General features: G+C 32.8%; 4 protein-coding genes across 6 annotated transcripts in view; 3 read left to right on the forward strand and 1 right to left on the reverse strand.

Moving 5' to 3' along the window:
• The first annotated feature begins 208 nt into the window (after positions 1 to 208).
• On the forward strand, positions 209 to 4987 carry LOC130591239 (uncharacterized). 2 transcript variants are annotated; one of them, XM_057394234.1, is made up of 4 exons: positions 209 to 465; positions 2397 to 3624; positions 4219 to 4546; positions 4890 to 4987. In XM_057394234.1, exons 2-4 carry the CDS (start codon positions 2539 to 2541, stop codon positions 4970 to 4972), a joined length of 1497 nt encoding a protein of 498 aa, XP_057250217.1. In that variant the 5' UTR covers positions 209 to 465; positions 2397 to 2538; the 3' UTR covers positions 4973 to 4987. The 2 variants fall into 2 exon arrangements, with proteins under 2 accessions (XP_057250217.1, XP_057250218.1); XM_057394235.1 differs by lacking the exon at positions 209 to 465 and having other exon boundaries at positions 2121 to 3465.
• An 813-nt stretch (positions 4988 to 5800) lies between these two features.
• On the forward strand, positions 5801 to 10414 carry LOC130591085 (uncharacterized). Its single transcript, XM_057393996.1, has 7 exons — positions 5801 to 5808; positions 6732 to 6820; positions 7357 to 7931; positions 8602 to 8850; positions 9054 to 9200; positions 9296 to 9496; positions 9922 to 10414. The coding sequence occupies exons 1-7, from the start codon at positions 5801 to 5803 to the stop codon at positions 10243 to 10245; spliced, it is 1593 nt and encodes a 530-aa protein (XP_057249979.1). The 3' UTR covers positions 10246 to 10414.
• Positions 10415 to 11100: 686 nt separating this feature from the next.
• Positions 11101 to 12047, reverse strand: LOC130590958 (uncharacterized). Its single transcript, XM_057393753.1, has 2 exons — positions 11938 to 12047; positions 11101 to 11582 (listed from the first exon to the last, which is right to left on the reverse strand). The coding sequence occupies exons 1-2, from the start codon at positions 12029 to 12031 to the stop codon at positions 11218 to 11220; spliced, it is 459 nt and encodes a 152-aa protein (XP_057249736.1). The 5' UTR covers positions 12032 to 12047; the 3' UTR covers positions 11101 to 11217.
• Positions 12048 to 16311: 4264 nt separating this feature from the next.
• Positions 16312 to 21105, forward strand: part of LOC104907362 (uncharacterized) — a 33992-nt gene continuing 29198 nt past the window's right edge. For both annotated transcript variants that reach the window (XM_048642936.2, XM_048642937.2), the window contains exons 1-2: positions 16312 to 16472; positions 19704 to 19953. In XM_048642936.2, coding sequence (XP_048498893.1) covers positions 16408 to 16472; positions 19704 to 19953 — 315 coding nt within the window. In that variant the 5' untranslated portion in view covers positions 16312 to 16407. The remainder of the gene's footprint in view (positions 16473 to 19703; positions 19954 to 21105) is intronic.

A 21105-nucleotide genomic window follows, 5' to 3' on the forward strand; every position in this document is an offset into this window, starting at 1 on the left:
GCAATTTTGTTTATTTTTAGAAAAACATATAACGGTTATTAGGTCATTATCTTTTTTCGATTTTGAAACTGTTTTTTTGGATTTCTACTTGATTCTCGCTAGTTTTAAAACTGATTCTTCTTCATTTCAAAGAAACCGATATATTATTTACTGATTATTTCTAGAATTTTTCTGCTCTCGCTTTCTGCTTCTGCTGCTGTTGAAACTTAGCGTGTTTTTTTGTTCGTAATTCATTACGTTTGCATCGCAAATATGGTGAAGAGGATTAGAAATGATGATTCTAGGTATAATTTCGTTTGTTTTTGCTGCAAATTTTTTTTTGTTTTCAAAATTTGAGCGTTTTTGTTGTTGTAATTGTAATGTAGCCCGAAGTCGAAGAAGGTGAAGTCTTGCATCTTCAGGAAAAATTTTGGCACTGTCTACTGCTGGGAAGAAGAAAGAGAAAGATGGTGATTATGATCCAAGGTAGATTTCAAGTTCTTAGAGTAGTTTAGATATTTTTTTTCTATTTTTGAATGTTTTCAGTTTATCAGAGTATTTATTTCATGTTTTAGGGTTTGTGTTTCAGTTTGTTGTTTTTATACACATGTTTTCAGTTGTTGTTGTTTTTCAGTTGATATTTATATATTCTTTCAGTTGATTATAATATTCTTTCAGTTGCTACTTGTATTCTTTTAGTTGATGTTGTTTTCAGTTGATATTTATATTCCTTCAGTTGATTCTTGTATTGTTTCAGTTGATTCTAGTATTGTTTTTAGTTGCTTCTTATATTCTTTTCAGTTGATTTTGTTTAGTTTCATTTAGACATTTCTAACCTTTCTTTTGTTGTTTTTTAATTTGTTTTTGTTTACTTTTTTTAAAAAAATAAAGATGTAACTGAGAATGAAGTAGTGTAACTGAAAAATGAAGTAGTGTAAAAACTGAAACAATGTAAATTTTAACTGAATATTTTTAGTCTAATTGGAAAACAATGAAATAAAGAGTCATTATACTAAATGAATAGTAAGAAGACCAACTGAAAAGAAAATAAGTCTAGCTGAAAACTAAATAAGTCTAACTGAATCTGTCTAACTGAAGAGCAAATAAGTCTAACTGAAGAGCAAATAAGTCTAAGTGAAGAGTTAATAAGTCTAACTGAAAACTAAATAAGTTAACTGAAAACTAAAAAGTCTAACTGAATCAGTCTAACTGAAGAGTAAATAAGTCTAACTGAAGAGAAAATAAGTCTAACTGAAGTGTAAATAAGTCTAACTGAAGAGTTAATAAGTCTAACTGAAAACTAAATTACTCTAACTGAACACTTAATAAGTCTAACTGAAGAGTAAATAAGTCTAACGGAAGAGTAAATAAGTCTAACTGAAGCGTAAATTAGTCTAACTGAAGAGTTAATAAGTCCAACTGAAAACTAAATTACTCTAACTGAACACTTAATAAGTCTAACTGAAAACTAAATAAGTCTAACTAAAATCTAAATAAGTCTAACTGAAAACTAAATAAGCTACTGAAAACTAAATAAGTCTATCTGAAGCACTATATAGACTAGCTGACAAAGGAGAAGTCTATCTGAAAAACAAACAAGTCTATCTGAAGCACTATATAGACTAGCTGAAAAACGAACAAGTCTATCTGAAGCACTTTATATACTAGCTGAAAAACGAACAAGTCTATCTGAAGCACTATATTGACTAACTGATAAAAGAAACAAGTCTAACTGAAGCAATGTAAATTTTCAATGAAAATTTTAAGTGTAATTGGAATAGAATGAAATGAAAGAATAATTATACTAAATGAAATAATAAGGACTAGCTGATAAAGCAACAAGTTTAAGTGAAGCACAATAATGAAGTTACTTTGAATGACTGTAGAGACTAGCTGAGAAACAAACAAGTCTAACTGAAGCACTATATAGACTATCTGAAAAAAAACAAGTCTAACTGAAGCACTATATAGACTAGCTGAAAAATAAACAAGTCTAACTGAAGCACTATATAGACTATCTGAAAAACAAACAAGTCTAACTGAAGCACTATGTAGACTAGCTGAAAAATAAACAAGGCTACTTGAAGCACAACAAATACTAGCTGAAAAATAAAGAAGTTACTTTGAAGGACTGTAAAGACTAACTGAAAAATAAACTAGTCTAACTGAAGCACAATCTATATAAGCTGAAATGCAAACAAGTCTAACTGAAGCACTATATAGACTATCTGAAACACAAAGAAGTCTAACTGAAGCACTATATAGACTACCTTAAAAATAATCTAGGCTATTGTTTCAGTTGATGGTGGTCTGCTTTTAGTTGATGTTGGTATTCTTTCAGTTGATCTTTGTATTTTTTCAGTTGATGCTGTTTTTTTTTCAGTTTTTATTGTTTGATTAAACTTTCTTTCTTTCAGATGTGATAAATCCTTGTCTAAGAAGAAAGGCAAATCTGATTTATCACCAATCAAGTTTTCATTTTCAAGATCTAATCCCGATCAACAGAAAGACACATTTGATAGATCGTATGTTTTTTTCATTATTCTCCTTTTATATTATATGATTGTGTTTTTTTTTTATGTTTTAAAGTTATTTTTGTTCACTTTTGTTAGGAATTTCACTGAGCAAAAAATAAAGTCAATTAATCTACAAGTATTGTCAGACTATTCCCATTTAAATGAAGTGGTTAGTAATTTGAGTGATGAGCAAAAAAGAGACATTAGGGATATTGGGTTTGGGAGTCTCTTAGATATTAGGATAAAGAAGTTTTGTCCTAATCTGAATTTGGAGGTGTTGTTAAATTACAATGCATCTGGAATGATGTTTTCAACAAAGAATGGTAAACTGATTTTTAATAAGTTTACCATTAGTGATGTTTTGGGGTTACCTGTGTCAGATAGAGCAGTAGAGGTTATAGATGATGACGCCTTTAGGAGGAAAGGTAGTCAGATAGAGGCTGGAAGTGCCAGGAAGGATTGGCATAGGTTTCTTGGTATTTCTGATCCCAAGAAGGTATATATTGGTAGAAAAAATTGGGATGATTTGTTTAAGAAATATGAATCCGGGGATGATTTCAAGAAGTTATTTGTTATCTTTTCGTTGTCCAAGCTTCTATGTCCTATAGCTGATTTAGGGCCTGTGCTGAAATGTGCCAAGAGTTTAGAAGATGCATCTGCAATTTCAAGTTATGACTGGTGTGGATATATATTGAGAAGTCTTTGTGCTGCTGTTTTGGACTGTCATCAGTCTATTATGATTAAGAAGATTGAGCTTGGACAGAAGAAAGTATCATTCAAGCTTCGGGGATGCGTCAGCGCTTTGACTCTTGCTGTTATTCACAACTTCAAGTGTCGTAATCTGGATTATTCAAATGTCAGTAAGCCATTTATCAGTTATTGGCAGGATGAGAAGGATTTGACTGATGTTGTGAAGCAGTTTGAGATCAACATGGATTTTATTCTGCCGGTGAAGCGTGAAAAACAGAAGGTTGAGTTTAAAACTCCCAGTGTTAGTGTTGCTAGTAGGAAGTCTGGTTCTCCTATAATTAAGGTGGTTGAGGGTCCATCACCTTCAACTAGGCAGCTTATCATGGATCTTCCTCATAGTTTGATGACTGATGAGGAAATAGATGCTCTTGATGTTCCTGTGAGTTTCATTTATCTTATGTTTTTATTTTTTTTACTCTTGAACTCTAAGTGAAGACTGTTGACCTCTAACTGAAATAATGTCAGTTCTAGCTGAAGAGCAAATAAGTCTAACTTAAAAGTAAAGAAGTGTAACTTAGAAATAAAGAAGTCTAACTGAAACTATGTAACTGAAGAGTTAATAAGTCTAACTGAAAATTATATTAGTCTAACTGAAAACTTAATAAGTCTAACTTAGAAGTAAATAAGTCTAGCTGAGAAGTAAATAAGTCTAACTGAAAATTAAAGAAGTCTAACTGAAGAGTACATAAGTCTAACTGAAAACTAAAAAAGTCTAACTGAAGAGTACATAAGTCTAACTGAAGAGTACATAAGTCTAACTGAAAAGTAAATAAGTCTAACTGAAAACTAAATAAGTCTATCTGGAAACTAAATTAGTGTAACTGAAAACTAAATAAGTTTATTTATATTTCATTTAAGTTTTCATTTGATAGTTTGATTCTTTCAGATGGTCCTTATATTTTTGTTTATGTTGTTTCTGTGTCATCATCATATTGATTTGTTTGTTTATTCTATTTTGCTCTTTTAATTGAAGGAATATGTGAAGAACATGCACAAGTTGAAGAGGAATGCGCTTGCATTCTGTCAAGTGAATTTGGAGATTGCCCAGAATATTCGGGAGGAAGGCGAGAAGCTGTCTCAAGACAGTATTTCTCTGGATGATAGTGAAGTATTTAACCCAGATTTTCTGAGTCAAATTGACGACATATGCAAGCGTCATTTGGAAGCGAAAGACAGTGCAAACAAAGTTGATCCTACAATTTCACTATTGGTGAAGCGGCCTGTTGAATTGGAGTTTGGAAGAATTGAAAATGTTCCTGATTTGGATTCTGGTGTTCATGGAGTTGATTTGAAAGAAGGAAGTAAGTTCCTTTCATTATATTATTTTCATGTTGTAGTTTTGTAATCTGGTTGGAATAAAAATTTTAGACTCTAAGTGAAAGAAATGTTTAACTGAAGAAGTGAAATAGCTAACTTTGATACTCTAACTGAAAGAATAAAATGACCAACTGAAAACTTTGACAGTCTAACTGAAATAATATGAACACCAGCTGAAAATGAGATGAATACTAAATGAATTTTTTCAATTCACTTAAGTTTTCATTTGATTGCTGGATTTTTTCAGTTTATTTTTTTTTTTCATCTGTTGGAAACATTGTTTCAGTTTATGTGTATTTAGTTGTTTTTTTTATGTTTTGAATGAAGATGATGAAAAAGAAGGAGAGGAGGATGAGAAGAAGATGAATGCTGATGATGATCAGCATAAGAAAGATGATGATGATGAATGATGATGATGGTGATGATAAGGATCACCAGAATTATAATGAGACAAAGGATGATGATGCTGATGATAATGGTGATCCTGGTCTTCAAGGAGATGAAGACAAAGGAGTAGATAAGGATGCTGGTCTTCATGGAGATGAAGACAAAGGAGGAGATAATGGTGATCCTGGTCTTCAAGGAGATGAAGACAAAGTAGGAGATAAGGATGCTGGTCTTCATGGAGATGGAGAGGAAGGTGGAAGTAAGTTCTTCTTATTGTATTGTTTTAGTTTGCTTAAATGAAAAAGTTAAATAGCTAACTGAAAGAATAAAAAGACCAACTGAAAAGTCTGATATTCTAACTGAAATAATATTAATACTAGCTGAATATCATATAAATACCAAATGAAACTTTTGGTATCTGGTGGAAAAATAGTTTTAGTTTGTCAATGAATTTATTCATTTCTGATTTTGTGTTTTTCAGTTATTGTGTATTTATTTATTTTTTTATTGTTTTTGTTTTTGAATGAAGATAATGAGAAAGAACCGAAGGAAGATGATAATAAGAAGACTGGCAATGCTGATGATGATTGTGGTCTTCAAGGAGATAAAGAGGAAGGAGGAAATAAGGAGTTGGATGCTGGGGTTCATGCAGAAGGAGAGAAAGGAGGAAGTAAGTTTCTTTCATGTTATTCCTAATTGAAAGAATTCAAAGACCAACTGAAAAATGTGATGCTCTAAAGGAAATAATATCTTATAAATAGCAACTGAAATACTGTTTTAGTTTGTAACAATATGAAAACGAACTGAAAAATAAATAGGAAGTAAGCACTATAAAGATTACTTGAACAATAATGATGAAGTATTATAAAGTGTAGCTGAAAATGATTGTAATAGTATCAAATAAAAGAATAATTATACTAAATGAAATAAATTAAGGACCAACTGAAAAGAAAATAAGTCTAACTGAAAACTAAATAAGTCTAACTGAAAAGTATATCAACTGAAAATAAATTAGTCTAACTGAATCAGTCTAACTGAAGAGCAAATAAGTCTAACTGAAGAGCAAATACGTCTAACTGAAGAGGTAATAAGTCTAACTGAAAACTAAATAAGTCTAACTGAAAACTAAGTTAGTCTAACTGAAGAGTAAATAAGTCTAACTGAAGAGAAAATAAGTCTAACTGAAGTGTAAATAAGCCTAACTGAAGAGTTAATAAGTCTAACTGAAAACTAAATTACTCTAACTGAACACTTAATAAGTCTAACTTAATCAGTGTAACTGAAGAGTAAATAAGTCTAACGGAAGAGTAAATAAGTCTAACTGAAGTATTATAAAGACTAGCTGAAAAAATAAACAAGTCTAACTGAAGGACTATAAAGACTACCTGAACAATAAACAAGTCAAACTGAAAGAATATTCAGACCAACTGAAAATTTTGATACTCTAACTGAAATAGTCTTAATACCAACTGAATATCATATAAATATCAAATGGAACTTTTTATATTTATTTTTTATTTTTTTTGTTTTTGAATTAAGATGTTGAGAAAGAACAACCAAAGGAAGCTGATAGGAAGAGGAGGAATGCTGATGATGATCAAGTCAAAGGGGCTAAGGATAAGGATAAGTGTAAAATTTCTACACACGTCCCTACTCGCACCGCTGCTGGTATTGATATTGTTGATCTTCGTACTCCAACTCCTCCTCCTCCTCCTCCTGTTGTTGAAGCGTTGAGAATGTATATAGCAGAAAGTCTTGGAGAGTTGATTCTTCTGCTAAAAGGAAAAACATTGCTGATTTCGATGCCCCTTCATTCCAACTATTAACTCCTAGTCCTGTTGTTGAGGATCTTCCATACAGTGCAGAGAGTGGTGAGGGTGTTGGAAGTTCAATTCCAATCATCACTCCAGTAAATGTAAAATATCCTCGAGTAAGTATAGTTTTAGTTTCTGTTTTAATTTGTTTATTTTTCTGTTTCAGTTAGTGTATGTTTCTTGTCATTTAGTATATCTTTTATTTCAGTTAGTGTATGTTTGTTTGTTGTCAGTTAGTATCAGTTTATGTTTGAGTTAGTGTAAGTTTCATGTCAGTTAGTGTTTGTTTTTTGTCAGTTAGTATTATGTTATGTTTCAGTTAGTGTATCTTTCTTGTCAGTTAGTAATTGTTTAATTTTCATTTGGTTTATGTTTCTTGTCATTTAGTATCTGTTTCTATTTTCAGTTAGTGTATGTTTATCTTTCAGTTAGTATATCTGTCATCCTTTTTTAATATTTTAATTGAATGCAGGGTGATGGCTCTTATTCTGATCAATCATCATACAAATCCTACAAACCTCAGAAACAATCAAAGTCAGAAATCCCTTCAACACCTGAATTATTGAAGGGGTGGGACTATGACCCTACTTCAGAGAAAGTTGGGAAAGTTGTGAGGGTTAAGGAACCGGGTGATGATTATGACGATGAAGGTTTGGAGGACCTCATTGATAGGATTGCTGATCAAGGAGTTGGTTCATCTTCTGACAAGGGTAAAAAAGAAGAGGATGAGAAGGAAGCTGGTGATGTTTCATCTTCTACCCTGGATTCATGCTGTTCCTGTCAACAACCATGGCATAATATTGTGTCGAAGTTTGCAAATTATAATAGATATTTGAGTGATCTGTCTCCTGACCAGAGGTTGCTGGTTGATTATCTATTTTACAATGAGTATGAAGATGTTGCATATATGTCATTGGATACAGATTCTGAGGAAGTGAAGATGAAAAATGACATTATGCAAAGTGAACTAACAAGTGATCTCATTGTGGATTTTGATAATCCTCATAGCAACTATGCGGTTCAGTTGTACAAGTTCGACTTAATTAGCATGCCTCGTCAAGGTTGGCTGACAAGTGGAGTTATTGACGGATGCGCCTTCATGTTCAATAGGCAAGAAGAGGAATCACCTTCTGCAACAAGGAGATTCTGGTTTAATATTATGCCTTTTGTAAGTGTTGTTATTGCTTAGTTTTATATGTTTGTTTTCATTTGGTCATATTATTTTGTCAGTTGGTCATCTTCTGTTTTTCAGTTTGTCATGTTATGTTTTTCAGTTGGTCATATTATGTTTTCAGTCTAATAAAAAGTAAATAAGTGTAACTGACAACTAAATAAGTGTAACTGAAAACTTAATAAGTCTAGCTGAATAATAAATAAGTGTAACTGAAAAATAAAGAAGTCTAACTGAAAACTAAATGAGTCTAACTGAAAAGTAAATTACTCTAACTGAGAAGTAAATAAGTCTAACTGAAAACTTAATGAGTCTAACTGAAAACTTAATGAGTCTAACTGAAAACTTAATGAGTCTAACTGAAAACTTAATGAGTCTTACTGAAAACTTAATAAGTCTAACTGAAAACTAAATGAGTCTAACTGAAAAGTAAATTTGTCTAACTGAGAAGTAAATAAGTCTCACTGAAACTTAATGAGTCTCACTGAGAACTTAATGAGTCTAACTGAAAACTTAATGAGTCTAACTGAAAACTTAATGAGTCTAACTGAAAACTAAATAAGTCTAACTGAAAAGTAAATAAATCTAACTGACATTTTAAAAAGTCTAACTGAAAACTAAACTTAATGTTTCAGTTTGTCATTATATCTATTTTCTTTTGTTGTAGAACTATATCAATTGGTTGTGTGCTGAGAAGGTAAAAAAGGTTCAGTTTGAGAGTGAGATTGCTGAAAATGAGATTATTTTGAAGAACCTGGAGGGCACTAGTCAGTATGATCAGAAGTTTAAGGAATGGGAAGAAAACAAGAAAAAGCTTATTACAAAAGATGATGATTTATTCTACAAGAAATGTAAGGAAGCTATTTCTTCATGGGTGAAATCATTTCCACGGAATGATATTCGAGAAGCTGAACTGGTTAGTTGTATTATTGTTAACCATTTTTTTATTTGTTCAGTTAGTGTAATTTTCTCTTTCAGTTAGTGTATGTTACTTGTCAGTTAGTCCTAGTTTATGTTTTCAGTTAGTGTATGTTTTTAGTTCAGCTAGTGTTTTTAGTATTTCATTTTGTTCTCTGTCAGGTAGACTTATTGCTTTTGCATCTTATGTTTATCTTCCAGATTTTTGTTCCTGTTCACAAGGATGATCATTATACTGTCTTGGTGCTGAACAAGAAAGCAAAAAGGATTGAAAATATTGACAATCGTACAGACATGAAGGACATTGATAGATATAAGCATGAGGAATTTAACGGTCTTACATACTTTGTACGTACCTTTTTATGAGCATTTGTATTTTTTTTTTGTTCCATTTTATTACTTGTTTTTTAATTGTTGTTTTTTTTTTTGATCTTCAAATGCAGTGTCGTGCTTTTGATTCTTTTATGCAAGAGACTATGAGATGTCGTGATTTTGATCGTCTCCACCATTGGCAAACATCAACTCTTTACTTCCCTTGGAGAAGCAAGGACAACAATTTTGATTGTGGTGTCTATGCAATCAAAACCATGGAGCTGTATGACGGTCAAAATACTAACCATGCTGCACTTGTTGACCTGAAAAGGGTATGATTACTTTATGTTTTTAGGGAGTATTTTGCTTGTTACATTTCTGTTTTTGAAAGTTTTTTAATAGAAAAAGGTATGATAGCCAGTTAGTGAAGGACTTGAAAGACTAGCTGAAAAACAAAGATGTCTAACTGAAGCACTATAAAGACTAGCTGAGAAATAATGAAGTCTAACTGAAGCACTGTAAAGACTAGCTTAGAAATAAACAAGTCTAACTGAAACATAATAAATACTAGCTGAAAAACAATCAAGTCTAACTGAAACACAATCATTACTAGCTGAAAGCATTATAAGGACTACCTGAAAAACAATGAAGCACTATAAAGACTAGTTGATGTTGTTGTTTATTTTCAGTTAGTTTTATTTTGTAATTGTTACATTTTTGAACCTTTTTTAATAGTTTTGATTTTTTTATTTTTTAGGCAGCCACCAAAAACCTTGAGCGGTGTAGGCTTGCTCTTCGTCTTGTGGACCATCCTTTAAACAAACTGAGAGAGAAAGTGAAGCATGACTGTTATGTTTGGTCTGCAAAGAAACCTGAACTGATGGCAAGACAGAAGATAAGGAAGGATAAAGAGGCTGTTCTAGATAAATTAGCATTTAATCGATCAAAGAAGACGAATAGAAAAGAAGCACACATTTTACGGCGAAGGAGGGATCATGAGGCGAAAGTAGAAGATGTGTTGAATAATAATTTTGGAGACAAAGTGAAAATAGAGCAACTGTTGAAATTTCATTATTCTTAGGTGCCAAACTTTTTTTTATTATTATTATAATGTACAGTAGAAATAGAAACCATTGAATTTTGCAATGTACAGTACAAATAGCACAGAACTCATTTTACATTTTATATCTGTGTTCTTTAATGAATTGTACATTTACACTTACTTTGAATGGAATACATTTGTGTAAAAATGAAGTTGTTTGAAAATTAATTGGAAAAATACAAATACCAACTGAAAAAAATCTAACTCATAATAATAAGTGTATGACATATATTTGTAAATATAAATTTTAAGTCTAACTTATACACTGTAAATAGTAGCTGAAAAACAAACAAGTCTAACTGAAAAATAAACAAGTCTAACTGAAGCTCTATAAACACTAGCTGAAAAATAAAGAAGTCTAGCTGAAGCACAATTAATACTAGCTGAAAAATAAATAAGTCTGACTGAAGGAAATTTAACACTAGCTGAAAACTACACAAGTCTAAATAGAAGCTGAAAATCAAATAAGTCTAACTGAAGCAGAAATATACACAAGTCTAATTGAAGCACAATTAATACAAGCTGAAAAATAAATAAGTCTAACTGAAGCATCATTAAGACTAGCTGAAAAAGACACAAGTCTAACTGAAGCAGTATAAAGATAAGCTGAGAAATAAATAAGTCTAACTGAAGCATCATTAAGACTAGCTGAAAAAGACACAAGTCTAACTGAAGCAGTATAAAGATAACTGAGAAATAAATTAGTCTAACTGAAGAAGAATTAACACTAGCTGAAAAATATACAAGTCTAACTGAAACTAATTAATATAAGCTTAAAAGTAAACACGTCTAAGTGAAGCACTAGAAACACTAGCTGAAAAATAAACAAGTCTAACTGAAGGACAATAAATACTAATATTACTGAATTTCGAGTAGCTTAGGAATAAACAAGTGTAAATTTCAATACAATTACTGAGTGGAATACAATTGAAAACTAATATTATTTGAACACTATTCAACTTGAGGTACATTTGGGGTTTTTGTTCCATATTCGTTCGGATGCCTTGTCTTCATTTTACGCTTCTCAAAATGTCCTTTTACTCTCTTGTTTCCCTTTGGTGGTCTTCCTTTTGTCTTTATCACCTCAGGATTTTCAACTGTTTGTCTTCGTAGTTCTTCATCTTCGATTTCTTGTTGTTTTTGTTGATCAGTCTTGAAAACTTCTTTCACTGATTTGTATAATTCCTTCAACGACTTGTCACATAATGTTCTTGCATCCTCATTTGATTGACATATTGACACTAGGTTGTAGAAATTCTTGGTTATTGCATGTCTCCATGGTGTCCACAACTGTGCATTTTGGCTTTGGTCCTTGTCTCTTTAATAATTTTTTAGTCAATTAGTTCATTTGACTAACTAAATTTTTCAGATAGCTTATAAATTCTTTCAGGTGGTGTGTTAATTGTTTCAGTTAGTTAAGTGTTAAACCCCACACCCCCAAAACCCCCCCACTAATATCCCCCTCCCACACAAACAAAACCCCCAATTAATGTTCTGGTAGTAACATTAATTTATCAGTTAGTTATAGTAATGTTTCAGCTGGAGCCTTTTTTTTTTCAGTTCACTAATTAAATCTTTCAGGTGATCAGTTAATTGTTTCAGTTGGAGTCTTCAGTTTTTCAGTTAGTTGCTTTCATTTGTCAGTTAGTCATATTGATTTATTTCACTAACCTTGAACATTCTCCCATACTGCTGACTTTGCAAGTCTTGTCCATCTCTTAAGGATATATTGTTGTGGTATTTGAAATATGCTGAACATGTGCATGACCCTTATTATGTGAAAGCAAGCATCCCCGTCTCTGTGAAGCATTGACATGAGCACACTAATTCTGTTAGCTCATCGTATGCTACTGTATGTGAATTGCTGAAATCTTCTTCTGGTGAGACTTCAAACAACTTCAGCTGTGAGTTTTCTGTTGCAAATGCTCGTAAAAATGATGCCATTGCCCACTCATACTCTGTTTCAAAGTCATTATACAGTGCTAGTGTGTATACATCAGCTGCATGTTTCAGAAGCTTTGATTTGGATTTGACGGCTTTGGGACGTTCAGTTCTGTTCCGGAAGTTGTCACTAGTTTCATTGCTTCTCCATCTTTTCACTGTTTGCTCAAATATATGATAGAATTCAAACAGGTTTGTTGTTGCTTTTGCATTGAATGATATTGCCTTATTTGTGACTTCACTTCTTTGTGATGATAAGATTCCAGCTGAAAACATATCCTTGTTTAATGCGGTGCACCACTTGTGTCTCTGATCATATACTTGCTCGAACCATTCCTTTTTCTCGTGTCCATACAATTCCATCATTTTCGCCCACAATTCTTCAAAGCCTGATTCATTTTGACACCCCATCAAACAGTTCTTGAACATGTTCTTGAAGTCTTCATTGGTCTTGAGGGATCCGAAGTGGCTTACAAAGTTCTTCTCTATATGCCAAAGGCAAAGCCTATGTCTTGTATTTGGGAAAACCTGTTTTAAGATAGTACATATTATGCTAGAAATCACTTTCATTTGAATGCTTGTGAATCTAATTGAAAAGGTAAAGAAATAAATGAAGACCAACTGAAAAATTAAGAAGTCTAACTGAAAACAGTGTAAATGCTAACTGAAAATTTCATTAGACAAAAAGAAGTAATATGAAGCCCAAATGAAAACTAAATGAGTCTAACTGAAAACTAAATAAGTCTAACTGAAAAGTAAATTTGTCTAACTGAAAAGTAAATAAGTGTAACTGACAACTAAATAAGTCTAACTGAAAACTAAATAAGTCTAACTGAAAACTCAATGAGTCTAACTGACAACTAAATTAGTCTAACTGAAACTAAATAAGTCTAACTGAAAATCAATGAGTCTAACTGACAACTAAATAGTCTAACTGAAAACTAAATAAGTCTAACTGAAAACTCAATGAGTCTAACTGACAACTAAATTAGTCTAACTGAAAACTAAATAAGTCTAACTGACAACTAAACGAGTCTAACTGAAAAGTAAATTAGTCTAACTGAGAAGTAAATTAGTCTAACTAAAAAGTAAATAAGGCTAACTGAAAAAAATGAGTCTAAATGAAAACTAAATAGGTCTAACTGAATTATAAATAAGTCTAACTGAATTATAAATAATTAACTCAAACTGAAGACTAAATAATTCTAACTGAAAACTAAATAATTCTAACTGAAAAATACCTTTTCAATTGCATTGCCCATTGCCTTATCTTGATCAGTGAAAATTGTCTTTGGCTCTTGTTGGCACATTGCTCTCTTGAATGTTTCTAGTAGCCATTCAAAGCTCTCTTCCTTTTCATTAGTTATGAAAGCACATGCAAACATTGTTGTTTTCCAATGGCAATTTATGCCAACAAATGGTGCACATATCAGTCCATATTTGTTTGTCCTATATGTTGTGTCAAATATCATAACATCTCCATATGCTTTGAAGTCCTCCAACATCATTGAATCTCGCCAAAAGTAGCTGACAATGTTGTTATGTTCCCCAAATTTCAGCCTGTAGAAGAATGCAGGATCATCATCCGCTCTTTGCTGAAGTAAGTCCAACACACTCTGCATATCCTTTCCTTCAACCAATCTTGTTCTGTACTGTGTGATATAGTTTAGATGGTCCCTTTTTGTGTGGCCCACTACTTCTTCTGATCCAGCCTCATGACACAAAAAGTTGTATGCATGCATTGGCTTTATGCCAGATTCAACCATTGTTTGTATTAGTTGTCCTTTTTGTTCAGTTATCTTCCTTTCTGATTTCAGATGATGTATTTCTTGTTGTATTACCAACTCATGGTTGTGCTGCAACTCATGAGCTACTACAACAAAGTCTTCACCAGGTTTTTCTTGCTTAAATCTGACCATGGCTTTGCATGCTGTTCTTGTTTCATTGACTACTCTTTCCTTTCTTTTGTTGGTTGGCTGCTCAACATCTGGTATCTGAACAGGTTTTTCTTGTTGTGTGTCTTTTTCTTTTTGTTCTGTTATTTTGTTTGTTGATTTTGAGCCTCCTTCCTTTGAGCAAACCAAGTAGAATTCGTATATTGAATTATCAATTCTCTTCCTCCTTAGAGTTTGTTTCCTAATACTAAATCCTAATGCTCTTGAGTGTGCTTGATACAAGTTGTAACCATCTTTGTGATCTGTAACATGTCTCCCTATTAAACTGCTAATGATATTTTCGTCATTGATGTACTTGAGATATTCATGTTCAGCTGTTGAGTTCATCGTCAAAAAATTAGGACACTAACTTAAAGAACAAAAGCATTAACTGAAAACTAAACAAGTGTAGCTGAGAATGATTGTAATAGTATCAAATGAAAGAATAATAATACTAAATGAAATAAATTAAGGACCAACTGAAAAGAAAATTAGTCTAACTGAAAACTAAATAAGTCTAACTTAAAACTGAATCAGTCTAACTGAAAACTAAATTAGTCTAACTGAATCTGTCTAACTGAAGAGCAAATAAGTCTAACTGAAAACTAAATAAGTCTAACTGAAGAGTTAAAAAGTCTAACTGAAAACTAAATAAGTCTAACTGAAAACTAAATTAGTCTAAATGAATCAGTCTAACGGAAGAGCAAATAAGGCTAACTGAAAAGAAAATAAGTGTAACTGAAGAGTTAATAAGTCTAACTGAAAACTAAATAAGTCTAACTGAAAACTAAATTAGTCTAACTGAATCAGTCTAACTGAATCAGTCTAACTGAATCAGTCTAACTGAATCAGTCTAACTGAAGAGTAAATAAGTCTAACTGAAGAGAAAATAAGTCTAACTGAAGTGTAAATAAGTCTAACTGAAGAGTTAATAAGTCTAACTGAAAACTAAATTACTCTAACTGAACACTTAATAAGTCTAACTGAAGAGTAAATAATTCTAACTGAAGAGTTAATAAGTCTAACTGAAAACTAAATTACTCTAACTGAACACTTAATAAGTCTAACTGAATCAGTCTAACTGAAGAGTAAATAAGTCTAACTGAAAACTAAATTACTCTAACTGAACACTTAATAAGTCTATCTGAATCAGTCTAACTGAAGAGTAAATAAGTCTAACGGAAGAGTAAATAAGTCTAACTGAAGCGTAAATAAGTTTAACTGAAGAGGTAATAAGTCCAACTGAAAACTAATTAAGTCTAACTGAAAACTATATTAACTGAAAACTAAAGTACTGTAACTGAACACTTAATAAGTCTAGCTGAAAACTAAATAAGTCTAACTAAAAAAGAAGTTAATGAGTGAAAAATAGACTTTTGTTGCAATGTAAAAGGTAATTTTATGCATACTAACTGATACAATCAAAATTATAACTGAAAATGAGTAAATGCAATTGAAAATTAATTTTAGACATACACCTGTTGCTTTGTCTTGTATTCCAGCTGATTCTTCATGTAATTTCTTTTTTTTTTTTTTCTGATGTGATATCTGTGTTACGGTTTTCATTGTTTAGTTCAATTTGTAATGTGAGATCTCTGTGAGTATTCTCATTGCTCAGATCAATTTGTAACGAACTTGCGATTTGTGAATTCGAATCTTCGGTTGACATTCTTGTTCAATTTGTAACGAACTAGATTTCAGTAGTGGAACTAGATTTATAGTGAGAAAGTGGATCTGTTGGATATGTTTTTGTTCTTGAACAATGGCGGATGAAGCGGATGAAGGGGATGAAAGTGTTTTTTTTGTTTTATTTTTTTTATTTTTTCGGTCTTTAATAAGTCGCGCGCGTTGCTCGTCCGATGAGAGTGTTGTGTCGGACGAGTCCGACACAATACGTTCTCTATTTTAAAAGAAAGTAGGGGCATTTTGAAAAATTTTATGTAGAAATGAAGGATAATTTAGTCCAAATAAATTGATAAAAAAGAAATAGGCACAACATTTTGGGACATCCAAAGAGGAATGCAAGCACTATATTATGGGACGGAGGGAGTATTTTTTTTCTCCAAAAGTTATCTTCATGACTAATAATCAGGCAACCAACGCTCCATAGCAGCGCGTATACCTGAACTCGAAGATAAGTTGAATACTTTGCGAACAAAAAACGAGAAAATTACGATACGCTCAAACACTGTCAAACTAAAACCGCAACAAAATTTCCAGAGAACGAGAGTGAGGAGAGAGAGAGAGAGAGAGAGAGAGACGAGTGATGAGGGAAGAAGTCATAAGCTCCGGTGGTACTAACAACAATGTCGATCCAACACCGGCAGCCAGGTATCACTCTACTTTCACCTCAATGTCTATTTGCGATTAATCCGCCTCTATTTTCTCTCTCCTAGGGCACGATTCGAGGTCCAATTCTATATTGTTGATGATTTTTTTTTTTCTGTTGAGCTGCATATTCTTAGGGTTTACGCGTTATTTTCAATACTTGGTTTTTAGTTTACTATCTGTCATGTTATCATAAGAAGTAGCATGCCATTTATTATTGTTTTCAATTATTTAGCAAAAAAAAAATAGCTCCAATCTTTGTTTATACTCCGCCGGAAGGGGCTTTTTTTTCTTTTTAGTTTCAAATACTATATGGTTCTTAAACTTGTTCTTTACGGTCCGTGGGATATATGTATGAAACACCAACTTTGCTGATATCAAGGAGTGAATTTCAGTCCATTTCAATACAATTGGCCCTCGTTTTCGTGGAGTTGTGCAATTGGATATTATCGTTATGAGGTGGGAAGTTGAATGTGCTTATCTCATTAGTTTGAGAATTGGTGTAGGATCAGATCATCGAAAGAAGCACGATATTATTGTGCTGTGTGAAATCGTAGAGCCATATATCTATTAGCTCAATAGAATTGCTTTATGCTGAAGAGCTTAGTAAAAAAGTTATTTGTTTTTTCATATAGGGTAACTTATCTGGCTATCTAAGTGACTAAAGAAGAGCAATCAGAACAAAGAAACTTTTTATAGATTGTATATACAACTAAGTGGAATAATTCCCAAAGCCAATTCAAGTGTAATTCTAACCGTTGAAACAGCAGTATGACATTATATAATTCTGGCATTTATTACCTACATTAGAAGTTAGTTGTATCCTACATATAGAAGAAAAGTCATCCATAATGCTCTAGTGGATCTTGGCCATATTGAGGCATGCTTCCTTCACTCATTATTGTCCGCCAATGAAGACTAGTAGAGAGACTGATTTTAGGGATGTGTGATGACAATATGAATAGTGAAAGAAAAGGTTTGATGACTTAAGTAAATTGTCAAAATCCACTTCCAAACAAAGTATTGTGAAGTGGAAAGCACTGGAATGAATAGCTGTTAGCATGGGTTTTGACCTTGGTTCCGGTTGTGATCTCAACAAAGGTCGTGAAATCACTTTCCCGGACAATGCAAATGAACTGCGGTCGTTGCGGTCTTGTATCTTGGTTGCCGTAAGCTCAAAAGCTTTTACAATGTGGCCACGATGCGGCCGGGATTTTATACTATGGTTGTTTGTAAACAGTTATGTAGCACTGGAAGAATATGATTTTCTTGCCATAGAGTGATTTGCAAAAAAGATAAACACATGACTGGTGTTAGAACAGAAGAAAGATCTATGCTGCACCAACAACAATATAGAGCAATGCAGATGATTTGCGGCTGTTGTGGTCTTGTATCTTGGTTGCAGTAAGCGCAAAAGCTTTTACAATGTGGTCGCAATGGGGCTGGGATTTTATACTATGGTTGTTAGTAAACATTGTGTAGACTGGAAGAGTAGATTCTTTCTGCCATACCATGATTTGCAAAAAAAGCTAAAACATGATTGGTGTTCGAATAGAAGAAAGAGTTACGCTGCAACAACATCAATGTAAGAGTCTGAATCCTACAACGATGGAATGTTGATTTCTCAATTTTTGATGTCTAGATTTACTAGATCTCCTAGTTTCAACTACAATATGTATCTATTGACATCACTTGTTAAAAGTAAAATGTTTATATAAGTCAGTCATGGAATAAGATCAAACCCATAGCTTAAAGACTTTATAATTTTGATTGTGTAGGACACCTCAAAACTATCTTGTTCTAGATTAGATAGATAAATTTTTTAAGTGTGCAAGGCACCTTAAAAAGCGAGGTGGTTTAGGCATAAAAGTTGCTTCTAGAAATGTTGTAAGTTTTAGGCCTTTTATTTTAAGGGGGTATTGGATTTTCTGTCTCCTTTCGTATGAATTCGATGATATTTAGCTTAGGCTTCGTTGGATAACACTGCCTTGAAGATTTCAAAAGTCATACGATATGGATTGTATAATAAACTTGAACTTATCATTGTAGTTATTTTTATTTTAAAAACAAACAACGATAACAATAGCATCTAGGCCTTAAAATATAATTCTAAGGGATTCTAGATCAATTCTTCTTTTTATGAATGACGAATACTTTTAGTCATAAAAATATGCCACGTGGCCTACGCACTTGTGACTTGACTTTTTTAAGACTCAAGCATGGTTTCAGGCTCCTGTTGTTTCGTTCTCCTCATACTCTGTAGGACTGTAACAATGAGAGTTCTTATAAGATCATGTCGTTGTGTTCATTAAATGAATGAATCTATCAGATCTTTTATCGCGATACCCCATGAAACTAATGGAAGAGTACTCTCAATCACATAAGGAATGTGTGATCAAGTTTATAGTAGATGCTTTTGAATTTATCAATCTATTACTCCTTTGGTCCCTTGAAGCCGGTTACTTTTGGGTACGTAGTTTTTGGAATGTTACTATTCCTCCTTTCCTTATATAAACTATCTGACTAGGCCTTGACACACATTCTAGTATTTAGTAGGGGCAGCTGACTTTTTGGAAGATAGTTTAATAGTGAATATATGAAAGTTGATTGAGAGAGATAGTTACTGACATCTGACATGTTTGGTGGGAGTCAAATTTTCATTTAAGCTCACAGAATTTTTGTCTATGGACTATTGAAAGGTTTAGAAGAAGCTTATTTTGAGGACAATAGAGAGTAGAAAAGAAAAGACAGATGTGATTGAGATAAGGAATAATATTATATTGAGAAGAAAAGCAATAGTAGATATGATAAGAGATAGTGGGTAATATTCTTTGAGGAGCAATCGAGCAAGGGAAAAAGTGCAGTTGATAAGAGAAAGTGGGTAATAGTATATTGAGGACAATCTAAGTTTAGATAATGGACCTATTTCAATGAAGGAGATGAGAAATCACAGTGGGAAGACCTAAAATGGCAAAAAAGGGAATTCCTTAACGGGGTGGAGAGAGTGGAATCTTGAATCTGATTACAGCCAGAAGAAGCTGGATGAAAAGTCAATGTATCATATTGGATATATATTTTTTAATGTCTGGATTTCCGAATCTCCTGCTTGATTATGGCAGACATGTAGCTTGAAGCTCATTTTCATTTTTGTGATTGATATACATAGTAATTTGGTACTTGTAGTTTTTCAAAAGTAAGTTATCTGACAATTTTTTGTATGTTTGTTTATATCAGTTCTGCAGGAGCTTCATCACCTGCAGTTCCTCCAAATTTTGGCGGCGCTGATGGGTCAGGTCATGGCCCAGGGTCTAAAACAGGTTCACTATCTGGCGTTGGTACACAACCTCTTTGGACTTCCTTGAGCACTAGTGCTGGTGGCTCGGCACTTGGATCATCACAGCCTTCATGCAGGCCTTGGGAAAGAGGAGATTTACTCAGGCGCCTTGCTACATTTAAGCCAGGAAACTGGTTTGGGAAACCGAAGGTTTGGACCTTGTGTTGCTAAGATTTTGTGCTTGATGTTAGTTATCTCTCTTTCTTATTAGGCACTATTTTGTGATGTTTAACACATTGTTCTTGATCTCTGGACTCTGGTTAATGAGTAGCCTTGACCCTTCAGTTTTATAAGAAAATGATATCTGGATGAAATTTCAATTTTGACACTACTTGTGGTTTTTAAAATTCATGTGTTGCATGAGTCGTGGAACTGATCTGGTTGACCATGACGAGTCCTTTATATTTTAGTATTGGGAAAAAAGATAAAAGAAAGTTTCTAAGTATGGCTTGTTTGCTAGGTAGTTTAACTGGTGGTAAAGGTGGTGAGTTTGTATGTATTTACTAAATATCCCATGCCAATTTCTATAGCAATGCTATCCCTCGGTATTTTCTCTTTCGTATTTCATCATCTAGAAGTCATATCTTCTTGTAATGAAGCATATGAAAGAAGCACATACTAGAGCTGGAGAAGCATATCCACGGACACTGTCATGAGACCAATGTCATAAAATTACGTACAATTGCTTCACCATTGCTTCCATTACTGCTTACACATCAGCCATTAGAGTCTGTGGAAGTATTTCACAATTATGAATCTTTTCTTTGTCCTTCTCTGTATTTTATTAGATGCAACATTTGAATTTTCGTTTAATACACTCACTAAAAAGGCAAATGTTGGATCTAAATAAAAACGGAGGTAGTATAAGTTAGGGTCACTTTAGATAAGAAATATATATTAGAGGAATTACCGGCAATAGGAGGGTACAACAAATTCCTCTATAAAATTGACCGCGGAATTGATGTACTTAGTTATAAGCCCATATTTCATGCTACTCCGTCTCACAAATCACAAGACATGCATCAATTTTTTTCATGTACTCCAACATGCTTCTTTGGACATTAATAGTGTAAGTAAAAATTATAAAAAGTTAGTACTTGGAATCCTCACATTGAGACGAATTTAACAAGATTACACTTGTCTATGTTTTTTCTTATATAATGATGGGAGAAAGATTGTCAAAGCTGGTTGATGAATAGTGCCCAAATGAGAAATGTTGCATGTATTATGAAATGGAGGTAGTATATCATTGGAGGAGTATCAACATCAGTCTCAAGTAGTTGTAATGTTTTTGAAAGATCT

The sequence above is a fragment of the Beta vulgaris genome, chromosome 4 (assembly GCF_026745355.1).
Source record: "Beta vulgaris subsp. vulgaris cultivar EL10 chromosome 4, EL10.2, whole genome shotgun sequence".
Lineage (NCBI taxonomy): Eukaryota > Viridiplantae > Streptophyta > Magnoliopsida > Caryophyllales > Amaranthaceae > Beta > Beta vulgaris.

Excerpts from the sequence above, each read along its gene's own strand:
- LOC130591239 (XM_057394234.1), top strand. The coding sequence starts at position 2,539 with ATGATTGTGTTTTTTTTTTATGTTTTAAAGTTATTTTTGTTCACTTTT. Across the intron at positions 3,625-4,218 it reads TAGATGCTCTTGATGTTCCT|GAATATGTGAAGAACATGCA; the intron begins GTGAGTTTCATT and ends TTTTAATTGAAG. Across the intron at positions 4,547-4,889 it reads AGTTGATTTGAAAGAAGGAA|ATGATGAAAAAGAAGGAGAG; the intron begins GTAAGTTCCTTT and ends TTTTGAATGAAG.
- LOC130591085 (XM_057393996.1), top strand. Across the intron at positions 6,821-7,356 it reads TCCATACAGTGCAGAGAGTG|AGAAAGTTGGGAAAGTTGTG; the intron begins GTGAGGGTGTTG and ends ACCCTACTTCAG. Across the intron at positions 9,201-9,295 it reads TTAACGGTCTTACATACTTT|TGTCGTGCTTTTGATTCTTT; the intron begins GTACGTACCTTT and ends CTTCAAATGCAG.
- LOC130590958 (XM_057393753.1), bottom strand. The coding sequence starts at position 12,031 with ATGCACATGTTCAGCATATTTCAAATACCACAACAATATATCCTTAAG. Across the intron at positions 11,583-11,937 it reads AGTATGGGAGAATGTTCAAG|ACAAGGACCAAAGCCAAAAT; the intron begins GTTAGTGAAATA and ends ATTATTAAAGAG.